General features: G+C 37.1%; 1 protein-coding gene across 1 annotated transcript in view; it reads right to left on the bottom strand.

The window, feature by feature from the left end:
- Window positions 1–289, bottom strand: part of KCTD8 (potassium channel tetramerization domain containing 8) — a 92145-nt gene extending 91856 nt beyond the window's left edge. Inside the window, exon 1 of the mRNA XM_005415635.2 lies at window positions 215–289. Coding sequence (XP_005415692.1) covers window positions 215–289 — 75 coding nt within the window. The remainder of the gene's footprint in view (window positions 1–214) is intronic.
- Window positions 290–16499: the final 16210 nt, after the last annotated feature.

Genomic DNA, 16499 nt, shown 5'->3' on the forward strand with positions numbered 1-16499 from the left:
CGGCGCCGAGCGGCCGCCGGAGCCGGCTGCCACTTTGCCAAGCGCTGCCGCGCTGCCGGGCTCGGCCCAGGGAAGAGCCAAGCCCATACCGGGCTCCTCCCCTCGCTTCGGCTGGCTGGCTTCGGTTTGAAATTAATTTTTTTCCCCCCCTTGAAAATCTCCCAGCCTCCCCCAAATGCCTCTGCCTGTCTTACACTGTCGCTCCGGTCGGCACCTGCAGTGCTAGAATGATGGTCGTCCTTCCAAGAGTGGCATCCAGCAGAATGCATATGACAGCATTTTTGCCCATCTTTCCTCTATCAGCATGCCTTTAATACGAGCAAAGAGGGCATTTAATAGAGGGCACAAAAGAAACCAGCGTTCTACTGTGCTCGTGGCACAAATCTAATGGGTCCTGATGGGACACAAATGCTTTTTTTGATGTTGTGAGGATTCGCTATGGCAAGGCACACTGGATCTTGATTTTCAGAGAATCTAAGCATGCTCTCTAGATGACGATGGAATTGGGGTGATTCAGAGCAGAAAAAAGTCAGCTGCCTTTAGGATCCAGATGACAGACACTGATTTGGAACACATTAGTGTCTGGATTCTTGGCTGTGAAGCACCTAAATTTCTACTATGTTTAAGCAGTATAGAGTTTTAAATTTTTATCTGTTTCTAGTGATAGCCACAGCTCACCTGCATCCAGATTTCTGATGCATGTATTTCCAGGCTGTGCTGCTGGAATATATTAGAGCCCAGATTTGTGCTCATGCATTGGCTGAGAGATGTACAATTGCATTTGTCAGAAAAACCAAGGCCTAAACCTGACTGTGTTTCTCTGACTACCAGTGCCAGCCGTAAGTGTGACTGTTAAGCTGGATGTTTCATACATGGGAACATTTTAGCTTTTATTTTTTTTGTAATCCTTTAAATCATGAGGGTTCAACCATTAATAGTGCCACCTAGGCAGGAGCCCAACTTGTTCTTCATTAAAACAAAAGTGACTTCAGGCCTGGGGGTAAAAATCATCAGCAGGTAGATAGCTGCAGTTTGTCGCTTCCTCACTAGTGTGCTGTGATCAAAATGACCAGTCATCCAAAGCTTGGTCAGGGTCTTTAAACTACTAGCAAGGACTTCTCTGCTTTAAAGCAGTAACATACACATCTACAGCACTTCGTCTGACCTGTCTTAGATATCTCTTTCAGGGTGGAAGGAATCAGTCCATGGTGATACTTTCCTCACTTCATTTGCTACAGACTAACCCTAAATTTGTGTTTAGAGAGAGCTCCTTTAGCTTTTACATGGCTAAATCGAGAAAAGACTCCTAGAAAATTAGATGTGTTGTGCTTCAAACACAAGAATTTTGTGGAAGTTAAAGGACATGCGAACAAATGTGCAGGAAAGATTTCTGCAGTGCCCCTTCTTAACCATTAACTGAAACCAATTAATAGCTTTGAAAAAAGAAATAGCTATAAGAAACAAAGTAAAAATTTGTCCCTTTCCTTGTTTATTTTGTTTGAAATGGTCTTAAAGGCCAGAAAAAAACATTCAAACTGCCGGGCAAGAAAGAAGGGCATCATTGTTTATTGACAATTTTTGCTGTATGTTTCTGTAGGTTTAATTCCTTGGGATATGAGAGAAGTCAGTTTTCATCATCTTGTTCATTTCTGCAGGGGATATTGTTTCTCTTGAGGATTCAGATGAAATGTTTCTGCTGATTTTTAAGAGGACAGATTTCCTCTCCACTGTCTTTTGTGCAATATAGAATAATAGTTTGCCCACGTCTAAGACAACTCTCTCCAGAGTATTGCATGGCTGTGACACTGCAGCACCACACTTACGAGCAGCACTGAACTGTTCCTATGGTCAGAGTGGTGCCATTAGCAAGAGGATAATTGCATTTGGTTTTCTCCTCCAGAAGCCTGCAGCTGCAGCAGAACTGTATCTTAAACATTCTCTCTGGTCACTTGTGTTTGCAAGGATGTGAAATCTAAGAATACATAGTTCAACAAGGTAGAGTGAGATCACTTGCCACACAGAATTTATCAGGGTTTGTAAGTTTGCATAGAAGTCATGCATAAAACAAATATTAGTGTATTATTTATGGAAGTAAGAAGTTTCTTCTCAGGATTATCAGTGAAAGAAGGGACAATCTGTGCTACATTCTTTCTAGGCTCAACAGCCACTGTGACACTTGAAAAATCCATACACCAAATGTTACAGTCACTTCTGTACTATGCTCCTGCATGCTGTTTATTATTTGGTCAGCTCATGGTTTCCTCTGTAAATAAGCATATGCTAGGCCCATCAATGTCTTTGTCTGAGTTGATGAAAATAGCCCATATAAACTCCAAAGGTAATTTTTCATGACAATGGACAGAGAGAACTTGTTTGTACTCTGTGGGGTAGGAGCCATCTTCTTACAGGTCTACATTATGTACTGTAGCAGCATCCTGCAATGCTGTTTGAGTGGAGTCTAAGGGCAGTATGATGGAGAAAAGTAAATCTTTAAGTACATAAGTAAATACCCTTAAACTTCAGACATGTAATGGTTTCTGATGCTTAAAGCAAAGAAGGAAAATGCAGGTGAAAATCTGTCATGGTCTGTTTCTTTATCTGTCAGGACTGTTTTGAGATTGACCTGAGGAATTCATGTTGGAGATTCCCTTAGGTAGGCACATATGCAAGCAGCAGGCAGCAGCAACAACAGTCCTTTTGGAAGTAACCTAGAGGGGCACAGTCAGGATAAGTTCCTCAGATAAAAATCTTCTTTTCCCTGTAGTCCTTCCTGCCCTGGAGCCAGTTGGTGTGCTCGTTTGACCAGTCTGCATGATGAATCTCAACTAACCTGAGAGGATCATGCTGAGAGAGGGGAAAAACAGAAAAGAGGGTCAGGAAGATTGTCTGGACCACATCATGTCGATCAGCCAGGTCATTCTAATGAAACATTCATGTAGATAAAAGTATGCATTTACTGCTGCTCAGACAGTTCTAAAATGGAAATTAGGATGTCAGGAATTAATACATTTATTTGGCTTACTGCTCAGCCAGGTTGCAAGGTTTTGAACTGATTTACCCAGGTAAAGGTAAATTTTTTACATATAAAAATGCTACACTAATCTCTTGTGAAACTGTATTTGGTAAAATTGTTAAATAAAACAGCGATTCTGAGAAGGAGAGAGGTGAAAGTGAGAGTTTTCTTCATGACAGACTTGTTTTAAAGACCCTCTTGAGTATGATTAAAAAAAAGAAAAATCATTCACTAATACAATACAAGGTGATTGGATAACATGAAATAAAGGATACATAACCACTTTTCAAATTAAATTGTAAAAAAAAAATCTTATTTCTCTATGAAAATGAGCAACCAAGTAAAGGATAATGTGTAGTAAAAGAACACATACTCCCTTAGAGAGAGAATGATAAAAATTCTGTTATCCCAGCAAGGGAATAAATTAAGTGAACTTTTCTAGTAAGGAGAAAATTCTTTGTCCTGAGCTGCACAATCAGGAAAGAAGAGCTCCTGCAAAAGAAGTTCCAGATGATTACTCTGAGCAGGTCTGCAATAATTACAGAAATCACCTAATAAGCATTTAAGATCATTATATTGTCTTTCAAACAGTCATCAGCACAAAAACATATATATTAAAATTGTAGCCAGGAATGTGAAAAACTGCCAGCAGAATCATATTTCCAACCCTGTTGTACTCTGGCCCAGAAAGCCTACAAGTCTTGGCCACTTTCACAATTTCTTCTTTCATTTTATTTGTCATTTCTGTCATTTTCACAGATATTAATATTTTCCTGTTAAGAATTCTTCCTGTTAAGGTCTTACTTGCTTTTCTGTTAGCAACAAAACATCATTCCAAAGTACTGATTTTTCTAAAGACTTTGAGCTTGTCTGTTTTCCATCCACCTACCAGTCAACACTTCAATACATATGTTCTCTTTGTTCCTTATTAACTCATTCAGCACATTTTCTTTCCAATCCTAAGATTCATCCTTTTTAAACCTTAGATGTATTTATATGTAACATTTCATTATTCTGAAATGATTGGAATTCTGTCCTACAAGGATTTAGAAATGTTTGTATTTACATTGTGTTTATATTGTAACTATATATAGTTAATTATCAGAGTTAAAGAGAAGCACTCATACACGTAGGTGTGCTGTGGCACTTTGTACATTCAGGGCCTAAACAACATTGTATACATTTGGGTTAGGACTCCAGATTATTTAAATCCCAGTTGCAGTACTGGGATTTAAATCAGAAGAAATTAGCCTGTAGGCCTGATTCTGGGAATCTGGGAACTTTCTTTACAGTCTGTAGTTATTTATAGCTCTAATTTACGTTGCATTTGAAACATAGCAAGCAGTTATTAAGGTTTTAAAAATGATGAATTCTCAGGGAAAAAAAAAAGACCTGGTGAGAAGTTTTGTAAGCCAGGTTAATCAAGAAAGAATTTAGCAACTTTTGCTTCCCAAGGACTGGAAGTTTTACTCACTAATAGTTAATTTATCTGTTTTCTGACAGTATTTACGGAGGTTACCACTGTGAAGTCAGCTCTGTCTTACTGTGGCTGAAGTGATTTGTTTGAATTATTCATGACAACAGCTGCATTAGCTTTACCTGACAAGTTCCTCAGGTCGAGAGTCGCTTTTCACTTATGAAAGTTAAAATGATGCTTGGGCTTTCATACTGTAGCAGTTTGGGGTATTCCCTACTAACTAACTAGTATTCTCTGCTAACAATACCAAAGTGAAACTAAAAGAAAGATCAACCCCAGGAGTTATAAACCTTTGTTAGAACATTTCAACTGTATTTTTTTACCCAGACATATATGAGAATAATTTGATATTTTATATTATTGTGTTTATTCCGTGAAAAGTGCACAATTTCTTTTCATCAAAATTAGCACTCAGAATTAGCATTCCAAAAATAATTCGTTCATAGTTCCTTTTCAGAGCAGAAATGTGTCTTCTATGTAAATTTGCACTAGCCTAAATCTGACTAAATTCTAACTTCAATGTGTCAAACTCTGCATTTAACATATTCTGCCTATAAACACCCCCATAGCAAGAATCTGTTCACTTGCTGTTAATTAGGCCTAATAGCCTGAACAGTTATGCAAGTGTATTCCAAGTATGACAATGACATTTTTCTCACTTTTCTCAGTGTAGGCTGTATTTAGCATTTGAATGTACTATTTTTTTCCTTCTTCATTCATTTATCTTTTTGAAAAAAACATCTTTTAAATGTTGATCAGTGTGAAGTCATTTCCTCAGAAGTACTGCTTATTGATGTTCTGCTCAGCTGCTCATTTCTTTCTTATTCTCAAGCAGCAATTTATCAGAGCCTGCCGAAATGAACAGCTTGACAGAACATATATATATATATATATATGGTATCATATGGTTTCCTTATAGTGAAGTTAGGCTGTATTTCATTAATACTTTCTCACTATTAAGACATTTAATATGGTTGCTTGCTATAGCAACAGTTTTTATGCAATTACACACCTTTTTGCTGTCATCAGAACAGGGTATCTCATATTCTCTCACTGCCACTTCATTATGAACCTAAATTGAATGAAATACAGAAATCTCAGGTAGTGAGGACATGGATGTAGTGGCACACACTTGTGCTGGAGCAGTTGCAGTCTGAGTCTAACTGTTTTGTCAATAAAGGTTTTGATTTTTCTGTGTTTTGATAGAGTCTGCACAATCACAGCTCCTTTTGGTTTCAGCTTCTGTTTGCAGTGTTCAGGAGTTCTGACAAGTAGGCACTTAGTGTCTGAGTGGGTATGAATCTACAGTCTAGCACACAGAAATGAATGCAGAGTGTTTATTTCAGGAACTCCCTACAGTAGTGCAAATTATGGCTTCCCTAAATTCAGTACAGATTTTTGCTGTTTGCTCTAGGTTATCTAATTTTGGAATAGATGATCATAACAATCTTTTCCTTCTTCATTAATGGAGAAAATTTCAAAGAAAATATAATGCACAATGCTTTTCCAGTTTAAAATTATGCTTGAGTTTCTACATGCACAAAACCAAGAAAAGTAATTGTTTTGGTAATATCCTAATTTGCCATGTTGTATGCCAATGTTTCTGTTAGTTAAGTGAAAAAGGAAGACATGTCAGTCAAGGTTCTGGTTATGCAAAACACTTAAGGCCACATCTAGAACAGAATACTGAAAATCCTTTCCCGATTCACAAAATTTAATATGACTGAGGTGCCCAAACAGGGGGTACTATTTTGGCACTGGACATACAAACATTTTTGCAGTATCTGATGAGCCCTATTGCTTATGATGAGAGTACTGATTGATGTAAAAAGTATGCACATGCAATGCAGGATCAGAAATTATATTAAGTCTGCTTCTGTGTTTGTTATACTGATGTTTTGTTAGTCAAGCTTAAAACAATAATTCATAATGTTTTAGAGCTTACTGTCTACTCACATCCATCACAAGAGGCAAAATAGCATAATGAAATACGATTATTTGTTTGTAATTTCCATATATTTTTATTCTTTCTTTTGTACTTATTTTTTTCCTGATGTTCCATTGTAAAACCAAATCAGAATACAAAGATAGAATTTCTTTGTCGTGCAGGGGGCTGCATTCAGAAAAGAAAGCAGCAGAAGGTGTTACAATGATAAATTAATGATAGCTTTAAAAGAAAAAAGTATGGAAGTGACAAAGCTCCAAAGAATAGCACAGTAAATTAGCACATGAGAATGAAAAAGTCAGTAATACTAATAACAATGTGCATTTGATTTTACAGACAATCAAATTGTTATCACTATCAAAATAGTATTAGACTGTAAGGAAAAAATAAGAAAGTAAAATTCATAGAGGTGTTTGCCTCCCACACTTTAGAAGACAATAAAATAGACAAAAAATAGACACATAACGCAGTTAAAGACATTTTGGTTCAAATGCTGTACCACATTATTTTCCCTTACTGTCATGTTGATAGTTTGAGACTGGTCTGTGTTGTAAATGGCAGACTTTTTTGAAGAGTATAACTATATCTTAAAGGAAAGAAGTCAAAACTACAGAAGCTTCTCATACTTGGTCGCACAAAGTGAAAGCTGAGGGGAGTTCAATTACTGTGCATGACTACGGTATGAGTTCTGAAATCCTGAATGGCCAGGCTGGCCCAAGGCCAAATAAGTTGAAACTGATCCTAGATACATTTATGCTGACTACGGGAAGGAAGTCAGTTTCAGAAGAGGGGGTTTCTGACCCTCATACTCTATTGCTAGAATCAAAAGGACAAAAAAAAACCAAAAAAAAAAAAAAAAAAAAAACAAAAAAAAAAAAAAAAAAAAAAAAACCAAACCAAAAAAACAAAAACCTGAACCAACAACAGCCTCAACAAAGCAGCCTTAATTTGTTTCAAGATGTTTCTAGGAAATAATAAAATAATAAATTTGATTTCTAGCCCAGTCTCATATTCCTGGTTTCTCTGAATTAGAGCACCATATGTAGATACAGGACTACAGTGTTCCTGGCGCAGCCAAATTTCTGGTCATAGGCACTGGTTCTCCAGGCACCTGCTGCAAAGGAGGAAGGACCAGGTACTGGAAGGACCAGCCTGGGGTGATGCTGTCCTGGATGTAAGAACAAGGAGGAACTGTCAGGGCTGAAACAGTGACTAAGACCCATTATTGTAGTGATGGGTCTCTAATCTCACTTTTACCACTGACATAAGTCTAGAAACTTTTCTTGTTGCCGTTGATGCCCTGGTCACATTTAATTCTGCCAGGGCATTACCTTTCCTAACCTCATTGCTGGCTGGTAGGACAGTCTGTCTGTGTCCCTCCAAGGCTACCTGTCCTTGCTTCCCCCCTTTGCCTGGGCAGCAGCCTTGGCCTAGGTGCCTGTAGCAGACTCCCACTATGAAGTCACCTCTCCCTGCCCTGTATTTCATCCTGGATTCTCATATCCAACCTGTAGGCTTTTGCCTGGCTCCTCTTCCACTCCCAGGGGGAGCTCCAGGCGCTCCACCTGCTTATTGACAGAGAGTGTGACACCCTCTCAAGCCCTGCAAGATCAAGGAGCAGATCCTCCTGGAACCTGTGCTAAGGCACTTGGAAAATGATGAGGAGATTGGCCACAGCCAACATGGCTTCAGTAAGGGCAAATGGTTCCTGACAAATCTGATGGCCTCCTGCAGCAGGGTGACAGTGTTGGTGCATAAGGAAAGGGCAACTGTCATCATCTGCCTGGACTTGTGCAAAGCATTTGACACTGTCCTGAACAACATTCCTGTCTTTAAACTGGAGCTATGTGGATTTGGTGGATGGACCACTTGACTGATGAGGAATTGGTTGGATGGTCACGCTCAGGGAGTTGTGGTGAAAGGCTCAAAGTCCAAGTGGAAGCCAGTGATGTGGTGTTCCTCAGGAGACAGTACTGGGACCAGCACTGCTTAACATCTTTGTTGGTGGCATGGACAATGGGATTAAGTGCACCCTCAGCAAGGCTGGTGACAGCACCAAGCTGAGCATGCAGTCGACACACTGGAGGGAAGGGACCTTGACAGACTTACGAGGAAATAGATGATCTTTGAGGTGTCTTCCGGTCCAAACTATTCCATGTGATTCAACCTCCCTGTCTCTTGTGAGACTCTTTCAATAGCTGCTAACCCCTTCTCATTCAATATATCAAATGGGGAGGAAGGACTTCTAGACATTATCTGAGTGCATCAGTAATTCAGTTTCTTAGGTGTTGTAGTATTAGAAGAACGTCTTATAGTCAGCTGACTCTATTCAAGCAAACTGTAATCTTACCTTAATGTGGCCTCTCTAACAAGTACATACACAGAGAGGATGAAAACAAAAAGAGTAAATGTAAGCAAGGGTTTGGGTGGGTTTTTTGTGGTAGAAATGTGCTATATGACAGATTAATGGGAAATAGATAGACATTAATATACAATAATGTAAGCTCAGTTATAAAAGGATGTTAAAATGAATATATAAAAATGGAAATATGTTTAACCAAGTAGATGGGAGGGTGAAAGAGCTAGTCATATGAGGAGAAGTAGGCTATTATGGTCACAACTTAAATCTGGCTTGAAGATTACATTATCTGGGCTATTAAAAATAACAGTCACAGATTAGATGAAATCAGCAGAAATGTGAAATGAAAAGTTTGTGAAATGGGAAACCTTTGCCTTCCTTATGAGCAGCAGCCATCAGGAATGAGACCACTTAATTCCTTTTCACTTTGGGGCAAAGGAGAATGTAAAAAAATGTTGTAATACCAACTTAAATGAGCCAGAAAATGCAATGTGAAGAGGAAAAGTTTGGGTTTTCCTTCCAGCTGGTCCAATCCATGCTATGAGAAAAGGCAGAGAGGAGTAAAAACATCCCCTTATGCATTCTCTGCCATGGCTGGTTTTCACATAGTCATTGACTTGCTTGTTACTTGAGTGAAAAACAATTGTGACCTGGTCATTCCTAAGGCTGCAGTGTCATTCAGCATTGAATCTGAATTGGTCTCAGAGAATGAACTGGCTATACCAATATGCTATATTTTACCTTCTCCCAAAACAAGAGCTCAAGTGTAAAATGACTGAGTAAATTAAAAGGCATATGGAAAGGTCAAGAGAGCTGTAGGAGTAATGAGAGATTTTCTTAACCTAGTCATAGCTTTGAGAGACTCAAGTGGAAGAAATTAAGCTGGTAGTATATGTATGGCAATAAAATACAGACACTATTTTCCTACATCATAAGATTCAAAATAGTTTTAGCACAAATACTGCTGAGAATTACAAATCTCACAAATATGAAGAAAGCATGGAAGATGTCAAGCATGAAGATGAAATGAAAAGAAAAAATTGAGGTAAAACAGAGATGAGTCCTATTAAGCATCAAACCAATGTGTTCAGGAACTAATAATTAAAATCCAATGGCTTGAGGTACTAGGGAATACAAAAATATTTCAATGATTGAACATACTAAAGGTACTTAGTGCTTCAAGTAGTGTAGCATAAGTGTAATTACATATAAGTGTAATATTAATACCAGCACTAATAAAGCATTAACACAGAATTAAGAAAATGGCCAACTAATTTTAGATTTGACTAAAAAAGTTGTCTTAACATTGGTTCCAGTTTTATAAAGCGCACTTCATGTTATAAATCATGAAATATTACAGGTGTTGCTCATTTTTCCATCTGCTGGAAATTGGGATTTGAAGGATCATATTTCTGAGGGCTTGCTTTTTTAATACCTAATTTATTTATTCTTTGTGTATGTTGCAAATGCATCTTAGACTTGTCATTGACTGCCTGTGTTCTCTCTGCTCCTGGGGTCAACACAGCAAAATGACTGCTATGGGGTTGAAGTGTACTTAAGACTAGGACATAACTCCTTGCAGGTGATGCTGATCACAAAAGGTTGAAATCACTACTTTAGCTGAATATAAGATCTATCTTCCTCACACCAGTCGCCTACTTTTATAATCTCAGAGCTTTTTATAATGAAAAATTATCAAGTAAGGCCCTCAGTTCTGTTGCAGTAACTGAATTGGGGATGGAGGCAGAAAAAAATTCAGTACCATTTTTTATTTTTTCAGACTGTGACCTACATGAATAATGACCTACATGAATACTTACATGCTTTTTCTTGATTTAATTTGGATCTGCCTGGCTGATGACAGGTTTTGTTTGCATGCACAAGAGCAACGTCACCATTCCAAAGTGAAATATATCTTATTTCTAAGATGCATTATAGAAAAAGGGAATTTTTCTAAGGCACGATAGGGTAAAGGAGCATATTCTAATTACTTAGCCCAGAGAGTCTGCATTGCATGTAAATCATAGAAGAATTTGGCCTATAGAGCCATGTTTATCTCTGGGAGAAAAAGCACATCTTCATCAATAATATCAAACCAGCAGTGAGTGGGACCAAATTTTGCATGTGTGGAGGGTGTGTTCTCAGCCAATTTACTCATCTTTTAGGCACTATGTTGTAAGATATTATTAGGTTTCTACTACATAGGTAATCACAGAGGCTGTTTTTCATGAGGTAAAGAGGCTGGCTGCCATCCAAGAATTTTTTACTGCATTAAAAGAAAATTTGATGATAGTGCTAAATTCACATTATCTGTATTGAGAACATCCTACCTAGGAGCACACAACACTATTTTAACAACTATATCCAAAGGATCAACACCTTTAAACTCTTTTACTTGGAAAGAGGTAGAAACAAAAGACCTTTTTTTTTTTTCTTGAAAGCTTTTCAGTTTAGCTTTCTTATGGTTATGTTTAGTGTTACCTAAGTGATGATAATGGTCTCTGAACATACAACTTAACTGGCACTAGCCAGAGCTGACTCTTGAGGAGAGGCAATAAATTATGTGTTGGACCAGATGTATTCCTAACAGAGCAGTACACCAATATATTCTCATACTGATGAGTAGGAAAACTTCCTAAATAATTGATTGAGACTAGCTGATCATTGGGAGGTGTATTTGTAGGGGAGATGGTAATTGCTTTCAATAGCATGGAAGTCACCTTGAAGAAAGCACCTTTGTATTCCGCTGATCTATATGACTTACTGTATAGCAACTAAAAAGGAGAATACAGTAAATTAGATCAAGAGAACAGAAATTTAAATCTTAGAAACTTAAAAAGCAAAGAAATAAAATAAAAACGTAGCTTCCCTGAAATCAGCTGCAGAATTCTCATTTACCCTGATGAAACTTTGCCTGAGAAATCTAGAGTTTATCTCATCTAGAATTCAAATTTAAAAGAAAATAAATCTAAGTAGACAAATTCAATGTTATTATAATGCAGAGCAATAATATAAAATCTCTAACCTGATATGAAATGACTTGCTTTCCCATCCTCAGCCTTTTCTAGACCAATGCTGGCTTGAGGGGATTTGTTACACTTGGATGAAATATGTAAGACAAAAAGCTAAATGAATCATGCAAAAAAAACCAGTGAAAGTGCTAGAAGGTGCAGAGGGAAAGATTGCCTGTTAGAGAATTAAACAGAAAGGAGAGTGGAAATGACTCATTTTTTGTACATGTAAAAATATCACCTGAAACAAAAACCTCCAGTTCTATAAAAAATTACTCCAGAGACTTTAGGAAAAACTAGTTTTAAATGTAGGTTTTTTAATAACCTTTTTTTAAAATAGAGGTTTATATCTGATCTATGGCTATTAATGATGAAATTCTCACATTAAAAACCAGTACTGGGCCTGTGTATTCCTTAAATCTCACTTAAACATCGCAAATTAGGTGTGAGACAATAAAAGCTGTGCGTTTTGTGAATAATGCCATGGAGCACATTTTCCAGTTTTGTAATAAGATTGAAATACAAGCAATTATTTTCTTCAAATGAGCAGTGAAATGCTTTCTCCATGGGTCAACCATGTCCCATTGTTTTGTTATCACCTGCATGCTTTAGACAGATACTGAATTTCATATTCAGTTGCTATACTGCATAGACTTTTTATTCAGAGACTTGTCTGAATAAGGTTACATTTATATTCAAATGACAAGTTATGATTCATATTTTAAAATTTTGTTTGATAATGCTAAATAGCCTGATTAGAAATATATCATTATGGTACATTATGTCAACCAAATCTTTTAGGGACAACAATGAAACTGCCTTTAATGTTTATCTTCAGTGACATCCAGAAACAGAGACTGAAGCCAAGCATGATCATGCCGAGAATGGAAATTTGAGGACTTGTCCTCATTTATAACAAACACACCCAGCTGGGTGCACAGCTGCTAACTAAGGAGCAAAAGCATCAGCTTCCTGCTGCCTTGGAGGGCCTAATTACAAAACCCAACTGGACTGGCTTTGAAAACTACAAACATAGGCTCAGGATTAGTTTAAGTGTAGTCTGGAATACTGTCAAGGTAAGACATCTAACACATCATCATGTCACTAAGTAGGGATATTTTATACAGATCCAAAGGGCTATTAAGTGAAAATAAAGTACTGTACTTCCTGGGGTACTTAACTTCAAAGTCCTAACTGACCCAGTTTGCCTGATCTCCTTTTACAATACCTTTAGGAAAAAGAAAACAAAAACAAAAAAGAGCACCATGCCAATCCACAGGTTCTTCTTCAAAATGGAAGTCCAACACATAAACAGAAAAAATGCCCTTTTCAGTCCAATTTATTTAGCACATCTCGTTAAATGAAGATCTAGAAAATCAGATAAATACAATGTATGAGTCCATCTTCCTTATTCTTGTTGTATAATCCAATGTTATGGTGAACTGGGAAGCAAAACTGTCTTCACTATATTTAGATATTATTGTAATTTCACCAAAGTTTTCTACATTTTGGAATATTTTAAGGTAGTACAGGAAAAAGATTTCATTAAAATTAAAAACTGAATTTAATTAGTGTCTAGTGACTTACCAACAATTGTGGACCAGCCATTCTAATGGGAGGACCCCAATTGTAAAGTCTGCAAAAAGTTTCCTTTGCTTTCTGTGCATCATAATATTTTAACATGGGGCTTAATATCTGTCAATAAACCTGTATTTTAGATAAAAGTTGTCTCCCAGACTTGGTGTTAAATTACTTCATTTTACATTTCCTCTTCCTGATCATTTATTCTTTTTTTTTTTCATTTTTTCCTAGTTTAGAATACTGTTTCTGAGAAACACTTAAAAATGAAAAGTTCCATTATTGTACATATATTGTACTGTACAAAAGAGTGGGCAAACCAATTAAAATCCAAATATGTCACTTAAAGATTATAATATGAACTGAATATATTTTGTCCTAAGAACAGATCCTGCATACATTCTTAAAATATTGGTAAATATCAATTTATCAGTCAAGTTCAATTATAAAATTAATCAATCAAGTGATGACTGAATGGTGTAAGATGGTAACACAACAGGAGGATGTGTGAAATAATGTGCAAGATTCTTTCTGCATTTCCTCTGATATCTGCCTTACCTGTTCTCCCATTCTGCAACTTTATCTGCTGTCACTCCTTGCCTTACCCCCTTACTATCTTATCTTCCTCAAGTTTCAGGGATCTTCCACTTTTCTATGAAGTGTCAGGAGACATTCTTTAGAAGCAACAGGTGAAAATTCCTTGTCTTGCTTCTTTGCTTAAAAAATTGGAGCAGGTTGTTGTAAGAAGGGCAAATCCTTGCTCTGTCTCCCCACTTCCTTTTGCACCTGCATGGAAAGGACAGTTGTCCCAGAAGAAGAAAATAAGTTTCTCTTTTCTTAGTACAGACTGATAACTTCATGACATATGAAGTCAGAAAAGCTAAAAGCCTTCTCAGATACCTTTTAATGCTCTTTGGGATTACTTTGTCTGGTATTTTACCAAACAGTGAGGCATGCAAAATTTCAAGGAAGGAGAGGAGAGTTTTCTACTTTCTTTGTCTCTTGGAGCATTTTGATCACTTCTGAGTTCTTTGACTTCAACAGTCAGATGGTTCACTAGTAGAAGACAGAAATCTCATAGGAATTCATGAAGTTCCATTGCCCACAATGTCAAAACTTTCACATGACTTGTAACGTGTTTTTCATGCATTCTGCTCTTGGGCAGCTGCAGGAGAATATCACATTCAGACAAACTAAGGAAATGTTTGCATGCCAGAGTTCTGTTTAAATGAGATTCATATACCCCCAATCACATCCAAAGGATAGCTTGATCCATGTGGATTTTTGGTATGGGGATTTATAGTCACCATGGCTTTGAAAAATGGACAGCACTAAGATAGTATCTTTAAAGTGCTTATGTTGTTTTCCTTCATGTTATATCATAAGGTCATGGCAGACAACAACAAAAGTTCAGGCATCTGTCTTTCAGACAATTTAAACCCTTTGCTATAACTGTCACTTTTAGCCTCTCCAATCACAATTTTGTTTTCATTCCAAATCAGAGTTAAAGTCCAGGTACTTGTTTAATTTGTACAGCTATCATTGAAGGTTACAATTTTTTCTTGCAGTCTGCTTCCCAGTGTGTTTTTCCTTTGTTACAGTAAATAAGAAATTAATTTTCTTAAACACTGTTTTAACTTCATTTCTGCCCCATCTTCCTGTTCTTGCAGATGCTTCCTGCACATTCTGGAGTGCATTAATGCAGGTACCTCCACTGCTCAACCTTGGACTCCTGGAGGCTGAACATGGCTGAAGAGCATGTGGGGAAGCACCTCCAGACTCAAGCAGCTCTGATGAACAGCCTGGAAGTGAAAGACAAACTGTTAAATGAAGGAGAACATTATTTATCCTTCTTCTTAGATTTCTGCCATCATATTACATTAAAAGAAGGTTCAGGACTCGGAAGCAAATGCTGACTGTGACAATGCAAGGCACAGATTTTATATGCATTTGCAAGCGTGTTGCATAGGATCAGAGCATAAAAGCAAGTTTAATCTTTTTTATTAATTTATCACCTGCAAATCTGTTTTTTATGTGTGTATAAAGATTCTATTATCTACACTCTAGGCATCAGCTTCCTAGTGATATTAATGAGAATGATGTAAACTTGTTGTGATTACATTAATTTAGTTATAGAAAAACATGTTTCCAAGTAATGCAACAGTGGTTTTCTAGGACTCACATGTACCCTTTTTCATCAATAGATGTGCTTATGGTTTACAGGAACATTAGCTAAATACAAGATAGTATTTATTTAACATACAACATGGACAATTCTTTTTTTCCTTAGTATTTTAATGACGTGGAAAAACTTCATTCTGATTATGTAATACACCTGCACCTCATTGAAATGTTCTCATATTGAAAATTTCCTTCTACAGAAAACAGAACTACAGATGCATAGTGGTTGTTTTCAGTGACTCATCTATTGCTACTGGTTTCTAAAACTGTCCATTTGTTATTATCTAGAGTTATAATTCCTTAACCACACCTTATATCTCTGTTGTTCTAAAGTTCTGCTAATTTAGAATCTTATTTTTTCTGTAGATGGAGAACTGTAAATTGTGCAGCAGGCTCAGATAAATTTTTACCTGTTGTTATCAGCACAGTAATGGTATAGGGGGAAAAGAACTCAGGATTAGACCAAATCCTAACCATTCAGGTGTTTCTTGCTTATTTAATGCAGGAAATAACATCCTCACAAAATCCATTTTGTACCTGCTGCCAGATGATATTTCTCTGATTCATGGAGGAAAGTCCATGTCTTTTGTCCCCTCTTTCATACAGACACATTTATGGCAATCTTTCATCTTATTCCTAATCTTGCAAAAAAAAAACAAGGCAGTGATTAAAAGTTGAAGTTATAGGGAGTAGTTCTTCGTTGAGTCTAAGAAAGGTTGTTGCAGCAGCCAAAAGACACATGCCTATACATCACAGAGCTGTGCCACATCTAGCAAAAGAAGCTTGATGCTGCCAGCTTCCTGGTAAAAATCCCTTTTAAATCACAATAAAAGACTAAATCCCTAGCATAATACTTTCTGAAAAGAAAAATACAGCCTGCCAGTATCCTGCCTTAGCCGGGAGGTAAGGAAGATTTCATTCACTGTTTATCAGTG

Source organism: Geospiza fortis, unplaced genomic scaffold (assembly GCF_000277835.1).
Source record: "Geospiza fortis unplaced genomic scaffold, GeoFor_1.0 scaffold40, whole genome shotgun sequence".
Lineage (NCBI taxonomy): Eukaryota > Metazoa > Chordata > Aves > Passeriformes > Thraupidae > Geospiza > Geospiza fortis.